The following is a 25,957-nucleotide window of genomic DNA, read 5'->3' on the forward strand; positions in this document are numbered from 1 at the left end:
TCTGACTTCTACATGTGCACTGTGGCTCACGCATATCTGTACTCACCCACGTGAACAGAGAGGGAGGGAGGGACAGGGAGGGAGGGAGAGGGAGGGAGGGAGAGGGAGGGAGGGGGGTAGTTCTTCCACACTGCTGTTGACTTTTACAGCACAGGGGGTGTACTTCAGTAAGCATTCTAAAAGACAGCTGTTGGCTTTTTTTAAATTAATTTATTCATATTACATCTCAATGGTTATCCCATCCCTTGTATCCTCCCATCCCTCCCTCCCTCCCATTTTCCCCTTACTCCCCTCCCCTATGACTGTGACTGAGAGGGAATCCCTCCCCCTGTATATGCTCATAGGGTATCAAGTCTCTTCTTGGTAGCCTGCTATCCTTCCTCTGAGTGCCACCAGGCCTCCCCATCCAGGGGATGTGGTCAAATATGGGGCACCAGAGTTCATGTGAAAGTCAGACCCCACTCTCCACCCAACTGTGGACAATGTCCTGTTCATTGGCTAGATCTGGGCAGGTGTTTGAAGTTTACTCCACGTATTGTCCTTGGCTGGTGCCATAGTTTGAGCAGGACCCCTGGACCCAGATCTGCCCATCATAATGTTCTTGTAGGTTTCTAGTACCCTCTGGATTTTGCCATTCTCCCATGCTTCTCTCATCCCAATAGGATGTCCTCCCCTCTGTCCCACTTTCCTGGTAAGTGAAGACATCCATGGGGCATGCCCCTTGGCTTTTGTCAAAGCTTTGGCATGTGCCCCTTTCAAGCAGCAGACTCTGTCCACATCTGTCCTGGATCCCCAACAGTGCCAGCACAGAGCTAGTACCAAATGTTTTCAAACAGCTTTGATTCTTGGTAATCTATTTTATCCTTTAGGATTCCTATTCTAAAGAGTTACTCAACAGTTTCTTATGGTTATAAGACTAGATAGGGTGTGTCCAGTGTTTCTAATAGTAACAGAAAAATGGATTTTTAAGGATTCATCCATCAAGGCTCACAGTGAAGAATGAAGAACAGAAGTCAAGGCAGCTCAGTGGGGAGGTTTGGGGTTTCCAGGAACCTGGCCTCATACAAGTGTCCTCTTAATTACTCCTAGCACCAAAATGGACTCCTCAGAACTGCCCGGACAGGGCTTGGTCACTGCCAACACTCTGCTCTTTTTAAATCAACTTGTGGGATTGGTGGCTGTTGTTTAATTAAAGTTATTTATTTTGGACACAGGCAAATCCTTATAGAAGGTGGGCCAATAGCCATAAACACATTTAAAAATGATCAGAATCCCTACATATAGAAGTTGGAAATAAAACAATAAAAATATCACCTCATATCCACTGGGATGGCTGAGAGAGACAGAGGAAGGCAGACAGAGACAGAGGGGGCCACAGAGAGGTAGCACAGTGGACAAGTGCTTCTTGACAAGCACGGCGGCGAGGGGCGGGGAGCCAGAGTTGGGGTCTTGGGCAAACATTATGGCCTCCCCAATCTCAGTGCTCAGGAAGCAGAAACAGGATCTCTAGAGCAAGCTGTCTAGCTAGACTAGCCGAGTCAGCGGAGCTCTGGGCTCAGGGAGAGAGATCCTGTCTCCATAAATAGTGATCAAAGAAGACACTTGGTGTTGACCTCTGAACTTATTTGCTTGGAACCAGTGAGTTGGCTGCGGGTGCAACTCCGTGGGAATATGCTTGGGTAGCATGTATAAGGCTCCAACTTTCATCCTCAGCAACACAAAGAAAAAATCATTTTTAAGAATAAAATATTATTATGCCCTTTTTGGCCCTGTACTATAACTCATTTCAAGTCAGAGGTGAGAAAATAAATAACAATACATGCATATGACAGACATTTTCTTTACTAGGCAACGAAACAAAAAATAAAACATCTTTCATAAGTTCATAACTTAGTCCATTAGAAAATATCTTATTCTGCAATCTCTCTGAGGTGCTTTTCCATCAACTTCATCATGTTGTGTTTCTGTATTTCTGTTTGGATGGAAAACTCCATAATAAACAATTAGAAAAATAATCCCAAGAAGAAGACTGAGAACTATGATTGCACTAATAGGGATGAAGTAGTCTGAATTAAAAATAAAGAGAGGGTAAACCCAGAACACAGCCAAGATGCCCAGGGTGCCTAACACCCTTACAGTGTAATAGCAAGACATTGGCCATCTGGTGTTCTGTCCCTTGATATTAAAAAACGTAAACACGAGGATGAATCCAACAACAACCCTATATAAGAATTCCATACCTGCGGAACTGCAAAACTGAGTTCGGTTTATAAGTGCCCATACGAATCCCATGATCCAAAGAAATGACAACAGAACCAAAGCAACCTTCACGTCTAAAAACAGCAGAAGTACTACAGTCAGCATCCATGATAACAAGGTAAACAACTTGTAAAAGAGATATGTGAGTTTGGGGCAGAGTCCATTGAGGAGACGTTTATCAGGCAATGACTTCCTTAGAGCTATTTGAAAATCAACCGTTGACCAAGAAATAGCACAGCAGGAAACCATGATGACTGCATCTACAAAACAAACAAAAACAAAAGGCATGCTGGTTTAGGAATGGTAACGATATTATTGGTAATAGTAATAGAAAATTAGCATGTGCCGTGCATGCTTTAGTGCTGTGGACACACACCAAAACGTCAGGTGGTTTGCTTATCTAATCCTTTGAGGGCAGTTTTTGTTTGATAGCCTCATATTGCATTAGAGGAGCTGAGGAAATATATTACTTGATTCTTATCGTGCACTAGAATGTGAAGGAACTGAGACTTGAAACTAAAACCTTCTGAAAGTTGGTATGCTATACAGGGGGAGGTAATCCCCCTCAGGAACAGTCATAGGGGAGGGGAATAAGGGGAAAATGGGAGGGAGGGAAGAATGGGAGGATACAAGGGATGGGATAACCATTGAGATGTAACAAGAATAAATTAATAAAGGAGAAAAAGAAGTATAAAAATAAAAAAAAGAAAGTTGGTATGCTAATCAACCATACTGTACTGCTCTAGAATTACCTTGAATAGATTCAGTAAACAATACTTTGATTACACACTACAATTATAAGTCTAGGCTTCCTGCACTATTTGGTTTTGACCTTGTACACATACCGAATTTACTGAGAGATGGCTTAATGGGGTATGAGACAGTTTAACAGAAAATTTAACATACGTGTACACCATTAACAAAACCTTTTCTCATAATCTACAGGCCCTTAGTCACATGAATAAATAGACTCTGAAGTTCACAATGTCCTATAGGTTTGACACCTTTACCAATTTTGTTCCAGCAAAGAGCAGAAGTTCATCACTGTTCTGGAAATACAAGCCATCACTACCTCACGGTCAAAGCAGGGGGTGGCTTAAAAGGCGAGTCAAATACATGAAAAGTCAGAATGAAATAGTGACAGAGATCACAGAATGTGAGTGACTCTGAGTGAGCAGCAGCCAAGATCTGCGCGTGCACAGCCACATTTTCAGTCATGTCTCCTGATGAGGACGGGCTAGGAACACCTTTCTCCTCTCGAGTTTGGCACAAACCAGTCCAGATCTGAACTAATTTTTTCCTCTTGTTTTGTTAAAATATCACTTTCTCCTAAATTGTCCAGTGATTTTTTTTATAAGTCTTTCGTCTATGGATGCTTTGCCTGCATGTACCTGGTGCCCACGGCGGCCAGAAGAGGGCACGGAACCTTCTGGAATTAAAGTTACAGGCGACTGTGAGTCTTCACACAGCTTCTAGAACCCTGCGCAAGAGCACTAAGCGCTCTTAACTGCTAAGCCATCTTTCTATCCCATGTGATTGATGGTTTTTATATTGGGTGAGGGGGTGTTTTTTGTTTCGTTTTGTGAAACAGAGTCTCACTGTGTAGTCCAGGATACTTTTGAACTCACGTTAACCTGTCTTCCTCAGGCTCCTGAGAGCTAGACTTATGAGTGCTAGACTTACAAGTGTACACCACCACACCTGGCTTCGATCTCCTCCAAATTTATGCATCCACGTGGTTTTAAAAGTTCTACTAGCCTTAAGGAAAACCAGCAGTCGGTTTCTGTCATTCCCGACACTGAGCTGTAACCGCAGGAAGACATGCCTGTGAGCTCCACTAGCTGCCCCTCTGACGTGCACTAGCACGCTTCACAAAGCACACAGCCTGAGTTAATCCGCAGGAGAAACTGCTCACTTGACTTCTTTTTTTTTTTTTTCAGAACAAGGAAAATTTAACACATATAAACATGGCCTTCCTAAAATTTCCTCTCCCTCTAACGGCCCAAATGTGAAACAAAATGGTGTTTGGTGAAAGCTCTCAATGTTCACCTTATTACAACTATGTAGATAGGAATTAGCAGTTACGGAATCTGACACTGGAATTCATATGGAGATCACATCAAAACTGGACATCACTTTTGGTAACACAGTCATTTTCTCCTTATTAGTTCTGCCAAGCGAGGACCACAGGAAATCTTTCCATTATCTAGCACCTTCTTTGTTTTGCTTTGGTTTTTTCCAGTATCTTGAAGTTTTCATTGCACAGGTTTTCCTCTTCCTTAACAAGGTTTATTCCTAGGTACTTCATTTCTCCAGTGTCTTCATTTCTCCAGTGTCTTCTCTGTGAGGTCTTTGTTGTCTGTCTGAAGGCACTGGTTTTCGTATATTGATTTTGTGTCCTGCAGCTTTACTGGAAGTACTCTATTAGGTCTGCAAGCTTTGTGACAGAGTCTGTGGAGCCTTGTAGTGTAGAATTATACAGTCTGCAAGTAGGGACAGTTTGACGTCTTCCTTTCACACTTTTATCCCTTTTATGTCTTTCTGTTGTCTTGTTTATCTGACTAGGACTTTGAGCTCTCTCCCGAGTAACAAAGATGAGAACAGAAGTCCTTGTCTCGTTCCTAATTTTAGAGGCTGCTTTCAGTTTTAATGGTAGCATAATATCGGCTAGAGGTTTATTGCATATGGCCTTTACCATTTGGAGGAACGAGCCATCCATTCTTAATCTCAAGACTTTTATCACAAAGGCATGTGACACCTTTTTAAATCTTTTCTGCATCTCCTGTCCTTAAGTTTATTTATATAATATATTACATTTATTGAATTGAGTGTGTTAAACTAACCTAGTATCTCTGAAATGAAGCTCATTTAGCCATGATGTATGATATTCTTAATGGTATAATACTGCATTTTTACATTTTGAATAATTTTTATGATCATCAAATAACATCCAAAAACATTAAAAAGATGAAAAATTTTTCATTCATCTTTCAACTAGTAGTAGCAGCCATACTTAACATTTTGGCACACTTTCATTCAAATTTCTTTCTTTCTTCTAGTCATTTGTATCCTTAAGAATATGCTGATGGAAACCCTCATAAACAGTTTTGATTAAGTTTGATCTCATAAATGCTTATGCGTTAAATTTTCTTTGTAAAGACTCTTCTAAGACCTATATGTTTTATTCTAAATACCTACAGAAACTCATTTACCAAGTTCTCTGTTTCTAAATAATATCTCCTCCCCCCTCCTACTATTTTTAATTAACTTTCTTCAAATTCTTCCCTTAAAAAAAAAAAAAGAACAAGCTGGGCGGTGGTGATGCACACCTTTAATCCCAGTACTCTGGAGACAGAGGCAAGCACTCTCTGTGAGTTTGAGACCAGTTTGGTCTACAAAGAGAGTTCCAGGACACCCAAGGCTACACAGAGAAACCCTGTGTTGAGAGAGAGAGAGAGACAGAGAGAGACAGAGAGAGAGAGAGAGAACAAAGAAACAAAGAAAGAAAAGTGGAAACCCAGAAGTCATATCCATTTGATAACCATTTGCAAATGAAAATTTAGTTTTCTCCAAGGGAGTCTCAGTGGGGGAACCAAAGCACTCTTAGTGTAGGCCACATGCCCAGCAGTAAATGGTAGATGCCAGCAGAAAATGAACTTAAGGTTATCTTTGGAGGTTCCTTGTTTTATAAAGCATGTGTCGGGTTTTTTCTTTCTTTCTTTTGACTTTATCTATTTGTTTGTTTATTATCCTATAGGTCCTCTGTGTGTATATATATATATATATATATATATATATATATATATATATATATATATATATATATATATGGCTTCTGGTTTTGTCTTTTTATGGTATCACTGTGTGTGCAAACTAGTGGGTTTCTGTCCAATTTGTTTGGGGTTTTATGTTATTTTATTTATTATTATCCCTTAGGATAATATCAGGATATATTGTTTGAAAAAAATCTATTTTAAATAAAAAGGATCAACTGAAAAAAGAAAAACAGCAACAATAAGGACAGCATTATAACAGAAAGATGCAAAAGTTAACTTGTCACATCATTTAATAGTCAAATATTTTAAAATACAACCTAAATTAATATACATATCAGAGTGGCTGGTAAACTGTGGTTTATCTGTCATTTGTAGCATGCTGTGTGTGCTAAGAAGGATGGGGAACCCTCCCTGTATTGATTCGGACAGTTCTGCAGGATGTACAACAAAATGCAAAACAAAAAGCCAGTTGCTGTCTTCTTGGTCTTAAGGGAAAAAAGAAAAGAAAAGACAGCATACATTTTCCAGGCTCTCTGGAGGACTGTGTAGTGACTGAGAGCAGTAGTCCCTCACTGGGCAGACAGGGAAGGAACATGAAGACCAGAAAGAGAGATTATAGCTTGACACATTTCTTGATAATCGAAACACGTTGTGAACTTCATTTCAAAAAGTGATTTTTAGGAATTAAAGGTTTCTAAAACAATGCTAAGATTTCCATAGTTACGATAGGATCTCAGTGGCATACACGTAGCCCAGAGCATTAAGAAAGACTTACATTGACTTAAATTTGCCTGGCCATACTGCAGGAAGGCGTAGAGTTGGAGGAGGAGTTGTGGGCACCCTTCCAGGTAGGTCTCAAACAGCCTGAGCATGCTCAAGTCGGTGGCTGTGTCAATAGCTTCTTTGTGAGGATCCGTCTGTTCCTCCGTGACATTGTTCTTCCTGTGGCTGTGTTTGAAAGCCACATGGTAACCCTGTCTCAAGGCAAACCAAAACCTGTAAAGTAAACGTGAGCATTTCTCTTCAGTCATATACTTTTAGACATTAAATTCATTTAAAATAACATGTAAAAGATAAAATACATATTTATGAGACATGGATGTTTCAAAACATGTACATGTTGAATATTTAAATCAAGTTAAACATAACACCTCAAGTACTTGTTACTTTTTATAATGAAGATTTACAAAAAAATCGTTCTAGGTTTTTGAAATACATATAATATTATCTACAGACATCCTACCCTACAATAGACCTTGTTACTTTTTTTCTCTTACTATTATTTAGCACCTATTGATCAAGTCAATGCAGTTAAACATTTTGTGGCCTATTTTATTTTTCTGGAGAGATACAGAGAGAGAGAGAGAGAGAGAGAGAGAGAGAGAGAGAGAGAGAGAGAGAGAGAAATAATATGTAAGTACCGAATTTTTCCACACATATTCTCCAGTATATTTCCTTATAATCACTTCACAGGCTTCACTGAGATTTGGCCCTCATGAAATTTAAGTGTCTGTGTGATGTATCTACTTTTATCTACTAAGTACAGATGATTATATCTCATTTTTACAATAATCATGAGATAGTTGGGAGCTGTTTTCATTTCACAATTGGAAAAACTAAGGCTGCAGACAGTAAAACGATTCACTGACACTTATATGGAGAGTAGTAGGCCAACCTAAAGTCCAAACCCAGATTCTGGAATCTTTAACTACTGCAGTCCAAAAGACAAGCCCCAATTTAGTGCTTGTTGGTTTATCTTAACCTCAGCACAGAACATTTCCTTTCACAATGTGAAGGCTGAAGAGGAGATTGAATCTTTCCCATTTAATTTATCAAATCATTAATACCAACTGACAAAGGGACTCTGGGCATTTTCATAATAAAGATATTTTTAAAAACAGAAAAAAAAACCTCAAAGACTCTGACAGAACACCTGTTCAGGTTTTTCTTCTAAAATAACTTAAATAAATACTAGATACTATCCTAGAGATAAAATTCATAATTTTAAAAAGTTGATGCTTATTTAGAAGCAATCTGAGGCTAAGAGAAAGACAACCTAAGCACTACTTTAAAACCTATCAGAACCCCTTACCTGCCCTCGGTTGCTTCACACATATAATGATGTGTAGACAGATGATGAATGATAGGTGGATAGATAGATAGATAGATAGATAGACAGACAAATAGATAGATAGATAGACAGACAAATAAGTAGATGATAGATGACACATAGATAGATTGATATTCCATGACAAAACCAAATTTAAATAATATCTAGGCACAAATCCAGGCCAGCCCTACAGAAGATACTAAAAGGAAAACTCCAACCCCAAGAGGTTAACTACACCCAAAAAAATATAGGAAATAAATAACTCCACACCAGCAAAACCAAAAGAAGGGAAGCACACATACACACACACACACACACACACACACACACACACACACACATACACACTGCCAATAACAACAACAACAACATCAAAACAACAGGAATTAACAACCATTGGTCATTAATATCTCTCCACATCAATGGACTCAATTCCCCAATAAAAAGACACAGGCTGACAGAATGGATGCAAAACCCGAGTCCATTATTCTGCTGCATACAAGAAACACAACTCAACATCAAAGACAGACATTACTTCAGAGTAAAGGGATGAAAAAGGGTTTTCCACAAGAAGCAAGCTGGTGTAGCCATTTTGATATCTAATAAAATAAACTTTCAGCCAAAATTAACCAAAAGAGATGGAGAAGGACACATCATACTCACTAAAGGAAAAATCCACCAAGATGACATCTCAATTCTGAACATCTACCCCCTAAATGCAAGGGTGTCCACATTTGTAAAAGAAACATTATTAAAGCTTAAATCACACATCAAATACCATACATTAAAAGTGGGAGACTTCAACACCCCACTCTCACCAATGGACAGATCATCAAAACAGAAGCTAAACAGAGAAATAATGGAGCTAACAGACATTATGACTCAAATGGACTTAACAAATATCTACAGAACATTTCTCCCAAACAGAAAAAAATATACCTTCTTTTTAGCCCATCCCAGAATCTTCTCCAAAATTGACCATATACTCCATCACAAAGCAGTCCTCAACAGACACAAGAATTCAATGAAAATGAGTTCACACATACCCAACCTTACGGGACACAATGAAAGCAGTGCTAAGAGGAAGTTAGCACTAGGTGCCTTCATAAAGAAATTGGAGGCATTCCATACAAGTAACCTAATGGAACACCTGAAAACTCTAGAAAAAAAAAAAAAAAGAAACAGACACACCCAAGAGGAATAGATGACAGGAAATAATCAAACAGAGGGCTAAAATCAATAAAATAGGGACAGAGAGAACAATACAAAGAATCAAAAAAGCAAAGAGGTTTTCCTTGAGACAATCAACAAGATAAATAAACTGTTAGCCAAACTAACTAAAAGACAGAGAGAAAATACCCAAATTAACAAAATCAGAAATAAAATGAAGTACATAACAAGGAAAATCAACAAGACAGACAAACCATTAGCCAAACTAACTAAAAGACAGAGAGAAAACACCCAAATTAACAAAATCAGAAACAACAGACACCGAGGAAATCCAAAAAAAATCATTAAGTCTTAACTTCAAAATCATGTGGAGACTGGAAGGCAACTTTGTGGGGTCTACTTTTGGGCATCTTTATGTTGATCAAGGTCAGCTTTGCATACCACACCACAGACATTTCCCACTAAGCCATCTCAATGATGCTCAAATAAAATTAATAAAAACATTACATCAGTAAAAACACTATATAAGTAAAATATTGTCTTCTGTTCAGATTATAAATATGTTATCATCTAAGGATGGAGAAAAACAAAATAATTTGAATAATAAATTCTATTTGCAGCTGGAGAGATCACTCAGTGGTTACGAGCACTGACTGCTCTTCCAGAGGACCTGGGTTCAACTCCCAGTCACCCACATGGCAGCTCACAGCTGTCTGTAACTCCAAGTCCTGACATCCTCACACAGATATACACACAGGCTAAACGCCAATGCACGTAAAATTCAACTAAATAAATTATTTTTTAATTCTATTTGCAAATGAAAAAATCAAAATCAATTGGCCAGAATTAACAGCAAACTTAGTTACAACCAGATTGCTGAACTAAAGATAAGTGCTATAGATTGAATATTTGTGTTCCCCAAAATTTATATATTGAAAACTAATTTCCATTTTGATATTGGAGAGGGGTTTTGGAGATAACTAAATGGTGGAATTTGTGGCCCATAAGTAAAATCCTAAGTGTATCTTACCCTCTCACCAACTAGACAGCAACTAGGCAGCTCCTGAGAATGAGAAAGCAGAACCTCTGTGCTAGTCTGAATAAGAATGCCCTCACAGGTTCAAAAACTTACATGCTTAGGGAGTAGCAACATTTGAAAGGATTAGGAGGTGTGGCCTTGTTGGAAGAAGTGTATCACTAGGGGTGAGCTCTGAAGTTTCAAAAACCCAAGCCAGGCACAGTGGCCTCTCTCTTCCTGCTGCCTGCTGATCTGGATGTAGAACTCTCAGCTCCTTCTCCACATCATGTCTACCTGTGTACCACCATGCTGATAATGGACTAAATTTCTGAACTGTAAACCAGCTCCAATTAAATGGTTTCTTTTATAAGAGGTGCCTTGGCCATAGTGTCTCTTCACAGCAACAGAACAGTGGCTAAGACCACCTCACTAGGCTTTAACCTGCCAGGACCCCAATAGTCTCTAGGACTGTGAGATATAAATTACTTTAGCTTAAAAGCCACCTGGCCTGTGGTATGTTTTAAATGTTATAGGAGCCTCACAGACTAAGGTAATGGCTCAATAGAAACCAAACTAAAGCGCAGAGGAAAAAAAAGGAGTGTGGGTACCTATGAGATGAACTTCAAAACACTGTGTAGAATTTAAGTAGCAGAAGAAAAGGAGACTAAAAGAGGAAAATCAACTTGACAAAATATTAATGAAAATATATTCTCCACATGATCAAAAATAGCAATTTGCAGATCCAAGAAGTTTAATGAGTCTAAGCAGAGAGAATGTAAACAAAGCCACCCAGGGCCACATCCTTGTTAACTGCTCAGAGTCCAGCAGATAGAGAAGATAGGTCTTCTACACAGGGAAGCAACGAGAATGCTAGCTGACTTCTAAGGTAAGCCAGAAAAAAAAAAAAACATTATCAGTAATTACACTGAATAGAAATAGATTAAACACCCCACCTAAAAGAGGCTGACAGATTTTATTTTGTAAAAAAAATAAGAAGCATGGCAGGAAAAATAGCTCAAAGATTCGATTCACTGGCAGACCTCACAACCCCCCACCCCCACCCCGCCCCCCCAGCCCCACCCCATGGCCACTCACTGCCATCTGTAACTCCAGTTACAGGGAATCCAATGCCTGATGGCCTCTGCCGGAGCACTGGGCATGTAGAACATAGACATAATGCAGGCAAAACACTCATACACATAAAACAAAAACAAATAAATCTTTTTAAGATGATGCAAATCTATGTGACTAGCAAAATACGTGCACATAAAACACAAATAGTTTCAAAGAAAATCTCTGATCTCCAAGACGAAACAGACTGGGGAAGGAGTAAGCAGGATGAGGAGGAAGTGCTCCACTGCTGTCAGAATCAACTCTTCTAGGTCTGCATCCCCGCCCCAGACATGCACCAGGTCTGCATCCCCGCCCCAGACATGCACCAGGTCTGCATCCCTGCCCCAGAGACGCACCGCACCGTACTTAGATGCGATAGGCACACACACCTGATAAACGATGCTCGGCAGCATTCCTTACATCTACCAACACAAACACTATTTAGTCTTATTTTTTAAGAAAATGATCCCACAATTCAGGAAATCTCAAGTTTTCGACACAAACCCGTGGATTTAATAAAGTGCTCTAACTTTTTTTTTTTTTTTGCTTACTTCTCACTACTTGTCTCCGTAGTCTGACATGTCCTAGACTAAGGAATTAAAAAGTAAAGTTTAGAAGATGAAGGGACTTTTGTTACATGTCCTTCACTACTGTCCAACAGAATTCAGTGGATTTTCTTTTTCTAGTTCATTTAATTGTTTACCAAGGATTGTTTAAGGCATATGTGTTGATTAATCTCTACCACACTGTATTTTTTGATCCCCACCCTCCCCAACAACCACAATGTATTATTATTAGTTTTCATGCAGACATTCTCAAGTTCTTTATGTGCATACAAGCAGATATAAGCATTGACCCCTTTCACAACCTTTATCATCAAACGATCACAGCATGTGACTGCAGCATGTACCATGTCTTCACACCTGACTTTTTCCTCTCAGTATTATTCATTTGTTTTAACAGCAATGCAGCTTGCTGCTGCATAGATATACCATGACTCTATCAATGGAAATTAAACTTGTATTCAACTACTACAATGTTACAATTAAATATTTGTACACATGTATACACATGTGGGCAAGTACAGTAAAAGGGACTTTATTATACAAAAGTACATATTGTAGTATACTTACTTGCAAAATGGTCAAACTACCCTCTACAGAGACTCCAAAATCCACACTCTGATCAATAAATTATAAAGCTATTTATATATATTATCACTAGGATTTTTGCCAATCTGATAAATTACAAATATTCAATGTAGTTTTTACATTTTTATTATGAATGAAGTTAGCCATCTTTTAGACGATTTATAAACCATTTATACTTCTGTATGTATGACTATGCTTCTTTTTTTCTCTCTCTCTTTATTTTCCTATCAAGTAGACCATCTTTTACTTTCCTCCCCTGCCACCCTCACCCATGTGGTGCTGGGGACAGAATCTGGAGCCTTCTGCCTGATGAGTGAGCACTTTCCTACTGGCCCGCATCCTTAAAATTCAGGCTACAAATTCAAATGTTTTTCCTAATGTCCCTCTTCTTTGTGCTTTTGGTTGTTTGTTGTTACTGTAGTCTACTGGAAAGTGCTTTGGTTTATGGTTGAATCTACACTACCTTTCTGGAAATTTAAACATCATCCTGAAAGCATCAAGATGTTGAGCCACAGGCTTTCCCCATTCTAAGAATATAAAGGAATTCTCTCATTTTTCTTAGTTCTTCTATATTTTAGTACATATTGAATATTTTTTCAACAAAGTGTACTCTGTTGTCTAGTTTCCTACCTAGAAATACAGCCCCTAACATGCCATTGACCGTTATCAATTCCAAATGAATCCAACCCTTTACTGTCTCCTTCTACATACACTTCCCTCTGGGACTATTCTCCCCTAAACCTCATGAACCAGGTCAGAACTGTACACGTTTCATTCTGCATTCTTTCTTCTAAATTCCCACCACAGAATCCCACTCAGCTCTGCTTTTCTAGTCCCGAGTTCCAAACTCTTCCACATACCTCCCACAAACCAGTATGAGCCACTCAAGCAGGTTTATCAGAGATGCAGCCGCATTTCTACGACAACTTTTCTATATTAGCTGTTTTTCCTCACTGTTGTGACTAAACACCTGAAAAGGCAACTTAATAAAGGAAAAGTTTATTTTGTCATACAGTTTAGGGGTGCAACCCATCACAGTAGGAAAGGCATCAAGACGGGATCATAAAGCAGCCGGCCACATTGGAGCCACAGTCCAGAAGCAGAGATCCATGGCTGCTGGTGCCTGGCTTGCATTCTCCTGTTTGTTCATACAGGATTCCAATGCTTGGAACTGTGCCACTCATCTTCCCATCTCAACTAAGCCAAGCTATATGCTCCCCCGCAGACATGCAAGGGGCGTGCCCCCTGATGCTCTAGATGTCATCAAGTGTGACAATGAAGGTTATCCATGACAACCTTCCATATCCATGGCCTTACAGAAAGACAAAGGAATAGACTAAAAGAGTCAAAATTAAACCCACAGAGGCACAGCCATAGGACTCCTGACAAAGTCACACACCCAAGAGAAAAGAACCTCTTCAGCAAGCGGTGCTGGGAACCAGCTATCTGCATGTAGATGGTTACTTCAGATCTTTATGTCTTACCCCATATAAAAATGCACTCACCATAGATAATCATGTAAGACATGAAACCTGTGACATTGCTTTATTAAAACGTAGGGCAAACATTTCCATATATGGACACAGGCAAGGACTTTCTGAAAAGGACTCCATCAGCTCATGAAATACTTACAAGGAATGAGAAACACGATTCCATGGGATCAAGAGCTTCCCTGCCATGAAGGAAACAATTACTAGGGTGAAAAGACAGCACACAGGATGAAGGTCTTTGCTAGATACTGATCTTACAGGAGACTAAAAGCTAGAACCTACAAACAGCTCAAATAACTAAAAGCCAAAACAACTGATCATCTGTCTTCGTTAGTGTTTCCATTGCTGTGAAGAGTCACCATGACCACAGCAACTCTTACAAAGGAAAACATTTAACTGGGGCTGGCTTAGAGTTCAGACGTTTAGTCCATTATCATCACGGTGGGAAGCATGGCAGCGTGCAGGCAGACATGGTGCTGGGGAAGCAGGTGAGAGTCCTATATCCGGATCCTCAGGCAGCAGGAAGGAAGAGTGAGCCACTGGGCCTGGGTTGGGCTTCTAAAGCCTCAAAGCCCATGCCTGGTGACACACTCTCCAACGAGGCCATACCTCCTAAAAGTGCCACTTCTTATGGTCCAAGCATTCAAACACATAATTCTATGGGAGACATACCTAGTCAAACCACCACATTATCTAATTGATAATTGATCAAATGTATTAACTAGACAGTTCTCAAAAGAAGTACAAAAGGCCGATAAGTACATGCAACTCAAAACTCACAGAGATTCCATCTCAAACCAGTCAAAATGGCTACTGTCATTAAAATAAAAACTAAATATGCTTGTGAAGATACTAGGGTAAATGAACATTTACAGAGTGCGGTAAATAATTAAATCACTGCAGCCACTAAGTAAACCATTATGGAGCGCTCTCAAAACATTAATGATTGAACAACCACAACAATCCAGATGTCTATTAACAAACAACTGGGTAAAGAAAATGTTGGAGTCTGAAGACAAGGCTCAGTGGGTAAGAGCACTTGCTATTTGGATCCCAGCACCCATATACAAAACCAAGCATGACCAAGTGAGTGCCTGTAGCCCCAGGGGTATGGGTGATGGAGACAGGAGACTCACTATCGCTTCCTTACTTCTGGCCTAGAGTCAGGTGCGGGAAGAAATCCTGTCTGGAGGTACTAAGGTGAAAGGGAAGAGCAGTATCTTCTTCTGGCCATGCATGCATGCACAGGCATGTGCAGCTGCCCACATGTGCAAAGGCACATATAAGCAACACACACACACACACACACACACACACACACACACACACACACACGAAAATGTGATACGTATTAACAATGGCATTTTAGTCAGTCATAAAGAATGACACTGTACTATTTACATGAAAATAGATGGAACTGGAGACCATAATGTAAGCAAAAGAAACCAAACTTTAGAAAGAAAACTGTTATATTTTGTCTAATACGCTGGATCCTGGATATATATGACATGAAGGTGGAGGAAGTACTATCCAAGGGGAGGAGGGGTTAAAAGGTGAAACGGATGGAAAGAAAAAAGATGTAAAAACTAGGAGAGAGGCAAGCATCACACATGGTTTCCTATATATGGAAAGTCAAACCTATAAGAGTCATGAAAAGAGAAATAAGACAATTTTGGTAGAAGAAAAAGATGAGGAAGAGAGACAAGAGAGAATAACCAAGGGGAGAATGCGTGTGAGCACAGCACAGTGATGTGCATGTGTAAAAATGTCCTGAGGAAGTGCACTACATTGCATGCTAATGAAAAGATTAACATAAAAACAAACCTCTTCAAGTGTAACTCATGTCTTTTGATTAGTTTAACTGCATAACTCTTATTGCTCATATGTGCTACACAGTAAATCTTGCCTACATATATCTACTTGCATATCACCACCTAATTGAAAGTATGAACTTCCAGGACTAAAAGTAAGTACTGGTTTTTTTTTTTAGCTCCCCTAAAGCCAGTAAACTCCTTTCTAATTGCATGTTTTGTCTCTCTTAAACAAAGCAACATGTTCTATTAAATCAAGAACCTGTATTAATGAATCTGGAAAATCCGGGCCCTCTAGCAGTGATGCATAGAAATAGCAATACCAAAAAGCAAGTGACCTTTGCGCTATCTTCAAATAAGGAACCTTTGTACCTTTACTCATTTGATTACTCAGCTTCAAAAAATGGTCATGTCTGTTTGGATTAAAGAGTAACAACGTTGGTTACTCTCACACTCAGTCCTGTAGCAGCCAGTTTGTAGAAGGCCCTCTGCCCATCCCCAGCTCCATTCACTGAAAACTCCACCTCTTAGTGCTGACCCAGACTGACCCTGTGCCTTCCATGCCTGTCTCTTATCCTTTGTCCTGTGACTTGTCCTTTGTCCTCCTGCAGCCTTTGTCCTATGTTAGCCTGCCTGCAAGAGCCCCTCCCGCCACCACAGGTCTATTCCCAGGGAACTCCTCTTGGTGTTGACTCGATCTTCATTCAGTTCTTTTCTGTCACCACCAACTTACCAAGGCAATGTCTACCAGGAACCAGACAGCTACAACACTTGCCTAGGATTCAGAGAAGGTAACTGAAGACCAGCACACCCACCCAACAATAACAAAAGCAAATATCAACACCAAGAAACATCTTAAACATCATAACTCAAGAGACTTAGACTTGAGTGCAAAAACATAAACATGAACAGCTGTGATAAAATGTCTCTCCCAGAAGGCAGTAGCCTTATTACCGCAGGCCCTGACAAATGCCATCTAGCTGAAATACAAGACAAGGACTTCAAAATAGTAATTATGAATATGTTCAAGGAGCTTAACAAGAGTATGAATAAATTCCTTAATGAAGTCTGTGAAAACACAGATAATTGAATAAAAAATAAAATCAATTCACAAAGAAAGAGAATCACTAAAGAAAACCAAACAAATAAAACCAGAAATGAAAATGTTAGGATTTCACGCAAAAACCCCAGAGGGAATCTTGCCAACTGTGGTGGTTTGAATAGGAGTGACCTGCATAGGCTCACATATTTGAATCCCGGGTCAACAGGGAGTACTTGAGAGGGATTAGGAGATGTGGCCTTGTTGAAGGAAGTGTTTTACTTTGGAGTGGGCTTTGGAGTTTCAAAAACCCAAGCCAGGCCTACTATGCTCCCTACCCCCCCTCTCTCTCAGCTACCTTGTCTGCCTGCATCCCACCATGCTTCCTGTCATGAAGATAACAAGCCCCTGAAGCTGTAAGACAGCCCCAGCTAAGTGTTTTCCTTTACAAGAGTTGTCATGGCCATGGTGTCCCTTTTCAGCAATGGAATACTGGCTAAGACACCAACAAACTACAAGACACAGAAGAGAGAATCTTGTGTGTTGAAAGCAAATCAGAGGACATTGAGAGCTCAGTAAAAGAAAATAGTAAAGCTAGAAGAAAATGCAGGTTCAAAAGATCCAGGGGGTGGAAAAACAGACCCAGGAAGTCTGGGACATTATGAAAAGAGCAAAGATAGCCGGGCGTGGTGGCACACGCCTTTAATCCCAGCACTCGGGAGGCAGAGGCAGGCGGATCGCTGTGAGTTCGAGGCCAGCCTGGTCTATAAAGTGAGTCCAGGATGGCCAAGGCTACACAGAGAAACCCTATCTCGAAAAAAAAAAAAAAAACCAAACAAAAACAAAAAAAAAAGAAAAGAGCAAAGACATGAATAAAGGAAATAAGTAAGGAGAAGTAGTTCGGGTCAAAAGAAAGCATTTTTAACAAAACAATAGAAGAAAATCTCCCCAAACTGAAGAAGGAAGTCACGATTAAGGTACAAGAAATATACATAACACCAAATAGACAGGAACAGAAAGGAAATTTCCCATGACACATAATAATCAACACCTTAGATGTTCAGAACAACCATGGCAACAAAAAGAATATTAAAAACTCTAAGGGAAAAGAACAAGTGACATATAGAGGCTGAACTATTAGAATAACAGCTGACTTCTCAAAAGCCAGAAGGACCTGTAAAGACGTTCTACGGATTCTGACACACCCCAGGTGGTAGCTGACACTCTACAGTCACCAGAACTATCAACCACAATTGACACACAGAGAGAAGAACATTCCAAGCAAAGCCAAATTTAAGCAATATCCAGCTACCGATCCAGCTCTACAGACAGCACTAAAAGGAAAACCACAGTCTGATGAGGATAACAACACCCAAGAAGAAGAACTGAGAAATGTCAGGACAGAAATAAAAACAAGGAGAAAACATATGCACACAACAGCAAAATAGCAGGAATCAATAAACACTACTCATTGATAATGCCCAATATTAGCAGTCTCAGTTCCTCAAACAAAAGACACAGATTAACAGATTGGATTAGAAAACAGGAATTATCCTTCTGCTACATCCAAAAAATAAACCTTAGCACCTAGAACAGACATCACCTCCGGGGGTAAGGATGGAAAAAGGTATTCCAGGTAAATGGACTCAGGAAATAAGCAGGCATAGCCATATTAATAGACAAAATAGCCTTCAAACAAAAACTAATCCAAAGAGATAGGGAAGGATACTACATACTCATTAATGGAAAAAAATCATCAAGCGGATAATTTGATGATAAACATGGGGCACTCAAGTTCATAAAAGAAACACTACTACAGCTTTAATCACACATGGACCCTCACATGCTAATAGCCAGGGACTTCAATACCTCACCCCTGCCAATAGAGACATCATCAAGACAAAAACTACTGAAGATAGCTGACATCATAAATCAAATTGACTTAACAGATATTACAGAACATTTTATCCAAACACAAAAGTGTACAGCTTTTTTCAGTACCTCATGGAACTTCAAACTGAACACATCGAAAAGATTATCCACCATAGCCTTTATCCCAGATATACAGGAATGGTCAGCATACTTGAATCAATAAATATAATCTGCTACATGAACAGACTGAAAGGTCAAGTAATACGATCATTTCATTAGATGCAGAAGAGGCCTTTGACAAAAACCCAACACCCCTTCATGATTGACAAACACAAAAAACAAAAAAACTGCACCAGGAAATTTTTCCAGCTGATAAACACTTTCAGCAAAGTAGCAAGATGTAGCGTTAACACACACACACACACACACACACACACACAAACACAACAACAACAACAACAAAACCACAGTAGCCTTCCTGAGAAAGCTGAGAAAAAAATCAGAGAAGCACTAAATTTTGAAATAGCCTCAAAATATGTGTGTATCTTAGGATAACATTGCTGGAACAAGTGAAAGACTTTATATAAAAACTTTAGAACAGTGAATAAAGGATTGAAGAAGACATCACAATATAGAAAGATCTTCCGTGTTCATGGATTGGTAGGATTAGTATTGTGAAAAGGAACATTCTACCAAATGCAATCCACAGAGTCACCACAATCCCAATCAAAATTATAGTACAATTTTTCACAGAAACTACACAATATTCAACTTTATATAGAAATTCACACACACACACATACACACTCATTCAAGGATAGCTAAGAGAGTCCTGAATAAAGAGAGTCCTGAATAATAAAATAATGTCTGCAAGTGTCACCATCTGAGATTTCAAGCTATATTACAGAACTATATGTAATAAAAAACAACATGGTATTGGGATAGAAACAGACACAATGATCAATAGAATGAAATTGAAGACAGAAATATAAATCCAAAGACCTATGAGCACTTGATTTTTTACAAAGAAGCCAAAAAGGCACACTGAAGGGAAAACAGCATCTTAAACAAATGGTGCTGATCAAACAAGATGGCATGTAGAAAATGCAAATAGATCCATACAAGTCACTTTGAACAAAACTCAACTCTAAATGGATCAAGACCTACACTTAAGAACAGATACCCTGGCCAGGCATAGTGGTGCACGCCTTTAATCCTAGCACTCAGGAGGCAGAGGCAGGCAGACAGATCTAGGCCAAAACAAAAAACAAACAAACAAAAAAAAAAAAAAAACCAGGAAATTCCAGGTGAGTTCTAGGTCAGCCTGGTCTACAAAGTGAGTCCAGGACAGCCAAGGATACACAGAGAAACCCTGTCTCAAAAAAACAAAGAAGAAGAAGAAGAAGAAGAAGAAGAGGAGGAGGAGGAGGAGGAGGAGGAGGAGGAGGAGGAGGAGGAGGAGGAGGAGGAGGAGATACCCTGAATCTGATAGAAAAGAACATGGGAAATAGTCTTGAACTCACTTGTACAGGGAAGGTCTTTCTGAACAGGACACAGCACAGGCGCTAAGTCCAACAACTAATAAATGGGACCTCATGAAGCTAAAAATTTCTGTGCAGCAAATAGTGGGCATCATCATTCAGGCTACTGAAAGGGGAGAGGTCTCTACAAATTACATACACCTACTAGAGGGTTAGGATCAAAAATTATAGAGAATTTAAAAACTAACCATCAAGAAAACAAATAACCAAATTTAAAAATAAGGTACAGAACTAAGCAGAGTTCTCAAAAGATGAAACACAACGGCTGAGAAACACATAGTGACATGTTTGGCATTCTTAGCCATCAGGGGCTTTGAGAATTCCTTTTTCTCCAGTCCGAATGGCCAATATCACTAGAACAAATGACAGCACATGCTGGTAAGGATGTGGGAAAAGAGAAATTCCCCTCCATTGCTAGTGGGAGTGCAAATTTGTACAGCCACTATGGAAATCAGGGGTGTGGCAGTTCCTAGGGAAGTTGGGCATAGATCAGTGTAAAGATCCAGCTGGATCATTCTTGGGAATGTATGCAAAGGATGCTTCATCCTGCATCAGAGGTATTTAACCCTCTCATTCAAACCACTGCAGGAGGCAATGGAGGGGTGGGGGGCGGGGTGATGGAGGAAGAAGGGTCTATTAATGAATCCAGAAAAGGCCTAAGAGTTCAGCAATGACTTACATAAAACTAATGGTTAAGAACCAAGTAATATTTGCTCTATTTGCAAAGAGAGAACCTTGAGATTTGACTATCTAAATTTAAAGTTGGACCTTCTGCTTGGATAACAAAACAATGCTGAGGATTAAACATATGCACTCACCTTGTAAAAACTCCTCCTTGCAAGCAATGAAGTAGAAGAAAATGTTCACTTTCTTGTCCTGCTTTCTTTAAGTCAGCCTTCAGCCATGAATAGCTAAAACATTGGACTATCAATGTTCCACAAAGCACAAAGCTTAATGTTAAAATGCCAAAATCATATTGTCCATCATGGAAATACCTAACAGATAGGAGGATGTCTGCAACTAAATCAGTTACATAGATTATAATGCCAAAAACTGACATCATAAAATTGCATTTGGTGTATCTCATTGTGAATGACTATGGCTCTTGGAAAGCTCCTCTTTTTCAGATACAAAAATAAGAAAAATGCCAAGATGGATAATAGTTTTTCTTTCAGTTTAGCTCTGACACTTGCTGTCTACTCTCTGAGTCTACATAGAGAAAAGAGTGTGGAGCTTTTGTTCAGAGTGTTTATCTAATATCCATGAGGTCCCATATTCAGTCCCTACCACCAAAAATAAATAAACAGGTATTATGAAATTGGAACACTGAAACAAAAGTGAATAATTTTAATGTTCTTTTTTTTTTAATCTACTGTAGATGCAGTGAAACCAGAAGGCTTTGCTGTATCTTCTCCCTCATCATGATCTTCATTAGATAGCGATGCCTAAAACAAAAAACAAAACATGTTTCTAACTCTTAACTGTAATTCTTGGCCCAAGATTTTGTCAAGATCCTATGTTTCTAAATAGAACATATTTGAGCTAAATATACTTCTTAAACTTGAAAAAGTCGAGAAATATAATTACTAGCTGATATTGTCATCAAACTCAAGTACTTAGGATTTTAAGCTATGTCTTCTCATAAAGATTTTATTATAGGACCATTTATATTTGCCAAATAACATGCAAACAACCCAAATGGTACCTGGTTCCAAATCCCACTACAGAGCCCCAGCAGCAAAGGCAGCACACCCCTGACTCAAACACACACATGTATACCAACATGTCAGACTAGAGAACCCAGAAATAATCCCACATAGCCACAGCAGGCAGGTCCTTCACAGGTACCAAAAACAGACAGAACTGAAAGGTTCTTTTTTCAAAGTGTCCCATGGTATGACCTCAGAGTTTTTGGAACACGGTAAGAAAATGTTTAAGTGTTGACTGTGGTTTTACCTGAGAAATGAAATGACATTTCAGAGGATTGGTTTCCTTCATCATTCTCTACTGTATGCTTTACATTAAATTTGTCCCCTCAATGTTTATATATTGAATCCCTAATTTCCAAGTTTGACCATATTGGGAGATGGAAACTTTAAGAAGAAATCAACACATCACCAGCTCCTGGGGGGGACAGGGGTGCAATAAGACCAGTCTCCTTAGAAGGGCTGGCAAGTGCTGCTCAGGGTAGAGAAAACTTGCCTAGCTCTGCCTTTGATCCTCAGTGTCCCAAAGGGGCGGTGGAGGGTGGGGAGGAGAGACACCAGAGAAAGGGCCATGTTAGGATGAAGGGATATAGTAAGGAAACGCCACCTGCAACGGGAGGAGCGAGACCTTCTCCAGAAACTACCCCTGCGGCAGTCGATCTTAGACTTCCGTCTCTAAAACTGTGAGAGAACAGATCATGCTCCTGTGCTCCCATCAGTCCCTGCTGCTCTACGATTGGCTCACTACTCTCTATAAAGAACACTTGGTGCTCTGAAAGCCCACAAGGGAAAGGGTTACAAAACGCACACATGCAAACTAGTACCTACTGTTTCATATTATTTTACCACTCACAAGCATTTTGTTGAAGAGTCTACAGAATAATGCTAGGAGGCATTGTACTCTACTTATGGAACAAGAGTAAAATTCTTTAATTCACTTACCAGCCTCTTCCCAGCAAAACTATAACCAGGAGATTTCAGAATATTAAAACCAAAATGCAATTGTTGAACTGAAATTTTATGTAGGATTTTTAATATATGTAGCTTACTCAGCATTATAGGCTATTACACCTAAGTAGTCTCTGTGTATATTTGTCAGCCCATCTGTAAAGAGAATCCCCTTTGCCTGACATCATTAAGGAAAACCCCAAAATTTTTTTCTTTAACATTTTACAACTTCGAGTCATTTCCAAGAAACAGAAACTGTATCATTATCAGAATATTAGACTTAATAGATTCGTTAACATAGCAATGTCTACATTCTTGATTCCGTCAGAGAGAACATAATTCCAACAGGAAGTAAATCTACACAGCAAGCTGATAAACAATGTAGCCATCATGCAGACATCCCACGACTCTCTGAACCCAGAATTCCATAACTTGTATGACAGATAGTTCGTCTTTACCTCCACAGTTGATCACTGTTCCGATACCACCCGAGTGAAAGTGACAGCACCTGTAAAATGTGGCTTCTACTTACGGACTTCATAGAATAGCCCGGTGAATTTCATTGAGAGATCAGCCCAACTGTATGGCTAGCTGGCTGCCAGCCAAAATATATAACCTTTGCCCTAGTGCATGATCATTCTGCAATAAAGCAGACATTTAAATAAAATAAAATAAAACTAAGAAAGTTTCACTTACAACCAAACTCAATTCAGGTAAAACTAGACTTACTTGTGACAAATGTAAAAAGGCTTCTTCAATTCAACGTCCTTTCTTCAAAATCTTCACCTTATGAATTTTATTTTTTGACTGAACACACGGATATAGAGTGTACAGTTGTTTAGGATCAAGTACTAAAGGGAAACCAAAGTCACCTGTTAGTCACACGGAGCACTCTAATCTGTTGATAAGAGTCTGTGCAACGCGATGACAGTGCACCTTGTAAGCCTGGCGGAGAGAAATAGCATGCTTCCTCTTTATGTTTAGACTCTAAGCTTTAACATAGTTATCATTTAATATTAAGAAAATATAATTTGAAGGGGGGGTGTCCTATTAACTTCAAAAATCAAATAAAATGCCTAGGAACAAATCTAACCAATGAATTAAAATAAAATGAACACATAGACACTGGAGGGTAGAGAGAGAGTGAGCATACTTGTGGATAGACAGATCAAATTGTGAAAATGATATTACCAAAAGTGATCTACAAATTCAGTGTACTCCCATCTGATGCCCAATGACTTCTTCACAGAATTAGGCAAAATTCCTAAAATTCACACATAAGCACAAAAGGCAACACGTAGTTAAAGCAAACAGAACCATGCTGGAGGTATCACAATATCCAATCTCAAATAAAGTCACAGAGACATAATCGTCTACAGTGTGGTGAGGGCAGAAAAACAGGCATGCAGACCAGTGAGCAAAACAGATAGCCTAAGAAGTAAACCCACAGTTATGGCTTAAACGTGGAGAAAAGACAGTCTCTTTAACAATGTGCTGAGCTGGGCACTGAGGGTACACATCTTTAAACCCAGTACTCAGGAGACTGAGGCAGGCGATCTCTGTGTTTGAGGTCAGCCTCATCCAAAGAGTGAGTTCCAGAACAGCCAGAGCTACACAGAGAAACCCTGTCTTGAACAAACAAAAAAACATGGTGTTGAGAAAACTAGATTTCCACAAGTAGATAAATGAAACAGTTAAGTCTCAAACTCTGAAACTCTGGGACTAATGACTGAGGTGCCTATTTAACATTATCAAGTGGGCATGACCACTAGGTTCTCCCAGCATCCCGCAATCCCAAACTGTTAGCAGCACGCTGGCATACGCCATCTTCTACCCTGAGCCCTTCCCGCTGAGGCTCTTCCCTGTATAATCCAGCCCTTTGCTTTACCTGTGCTCTTCCGGACCTTTGGCCTTCTGACTGCCTGCCGCACCTGGTTTCCTCTCTTCCCTCTCCGTTCCCCTCCCCCTCTCCCCACACTGCTCAGCTCAGTCCAGTCATGTCCACTCTGGACTCTCCCTAATGTCCCTGCCTCGGCTTATGCTCTCCTACAAACCTATAATAAACTTTCCCCTCCACCATACACTCCAGGGGGCTTGATCCAGTTTGTTTTCCCTGCCAGTTAAAGAATTAAAGGGCAGGAAACTCTGAAGCACAACAGGTGGCAGCAACTTCGCAGCCAGAGCCAGCAGTTGGAGAAAGGCGTTGATTGGGGGGTGGGGGGTTGGGGGTGGGGGTGGGGGAGGAAACACACTGAGCAGCACACACTGAGCAAAGACCCTCTGCAAAGCAGAGCGGCGACTCAGACAACCTAAAGTCCAGTCTCCTCTTGAGGGGTGGGCTTGAAAGCCTCTCAGTGGCTTTCCTCCCTGAGTGCAGGGTTGGTAAGTTTGAACACAAATAGGATGGATGAACCACTGGTCCAGAACTGTGTGTGACAAGTCCTGATACAGCCTTGAACTTGTTGAGCCAGTCCATCAGTGGGGGGGGGGGGGGGGGGGGGCTGCTGGTCTCAAGAAAGGAAGATGACATAGGGGAGGGGAGTAAGGGGAAAATGGGAGGGAGGGAGGAATGGGAGGATACAAGGGATGGGATAACCATTGAGATGTAATATGAATAAAATTTTTTAATGCAAAAAATAAATAAAAAATTTTAAAAAGAGATTAAATAAATAAAGAAATGAAAAAGAAAAAAAAGAAAAAGAAAAGAAAGGAAGATGAGGAAGGAGCTGGCCATCTTGGAAATTTACCATCTTTGTTCCCTAGCCATGGCCCCGCTCCCTGTCTGTCTGCCTCCCAGGAAGTCCAGTCTAACTCTTAATAGCTTAGCAAAAAGGCACATTAACACGCACCATGTGGAAAAGGACAGCTGTATTGGAACGTCCTCCACAGATGCTCCCCACTCAGCCTGCTCAGCCTCAGTTGCACGCCTTGCTACTCCATAGCCAGGACCATG

At 39.9% G+C, this 25,957-nt stretch overlaps 1 protein-coding gene across 9 annotated transcripts; it reads right to left on the minus strand.

Moving 5' to 3' along the window:
- Positions 1 to 1,824: 1,824 nt before the first annotated feature.
- XKR9 (XK related 9) lies at positions 1,825 to 25,874 on the minus strand. 9 transcript variants are annotated; one of them, XM_084776607.1, is made up of 6 exons: positions 25,854 to 25,874; positions 23,734 to 23,855; positions 23,463 to 23,643; positions 21,169 to 21,795; positions 6,811 to 7,031; positions 1,825 to 2,519 (listed from the first exon to the last, which is right to left on the minus strand). In XM_084776607.1, the coding sequence occupies exons 4-6, from the start codon at positions 21,435 to 21,437 to the stop codon at positions 1,891 to 1,893; spliced, it is 1,119 nt and encodes a 372-aa protein (XP_084632733.1). In that variant the 5' UTR covers positions 21,438 to 21,795; positions 23,463 to 23,643; positions 23,734 to 23,855; positions 25,854 to 25,874; the 3' UTR covers positions 1,825 to 1,890. The 9 variants fall into 9 exon arrangements, with proteins under 9 accessions (XP_084632733.1, XP_084632736.1, XP_084632732.1 ...); XM_084776610.1 differs by lacking the exon at positions 25,854 to 25,874 and adding an exon at positions 24,893 to 25,166 and having other exon boundaries at positions 23,537 to 23,643; XM_084776606.1 differs by lacking the exon at positions 25,854 to 25,874 and adding an exon at positions 24,893 to 25,166.
- Between the last annotated feature and the right edge of the window lie 83 nt (positions 25,875 to 25,957).

Source organism: Acomys minous, assembly GCF_964271855.1.
Source record: "Acomys minous genome assembly, chromosome: 1".
Classification (NCBI taxonomy): Eukaryota; Metazoa; Chordata; class Mammalia; order Rodentia; family Muridae; genus Acomys; species Acomys minous.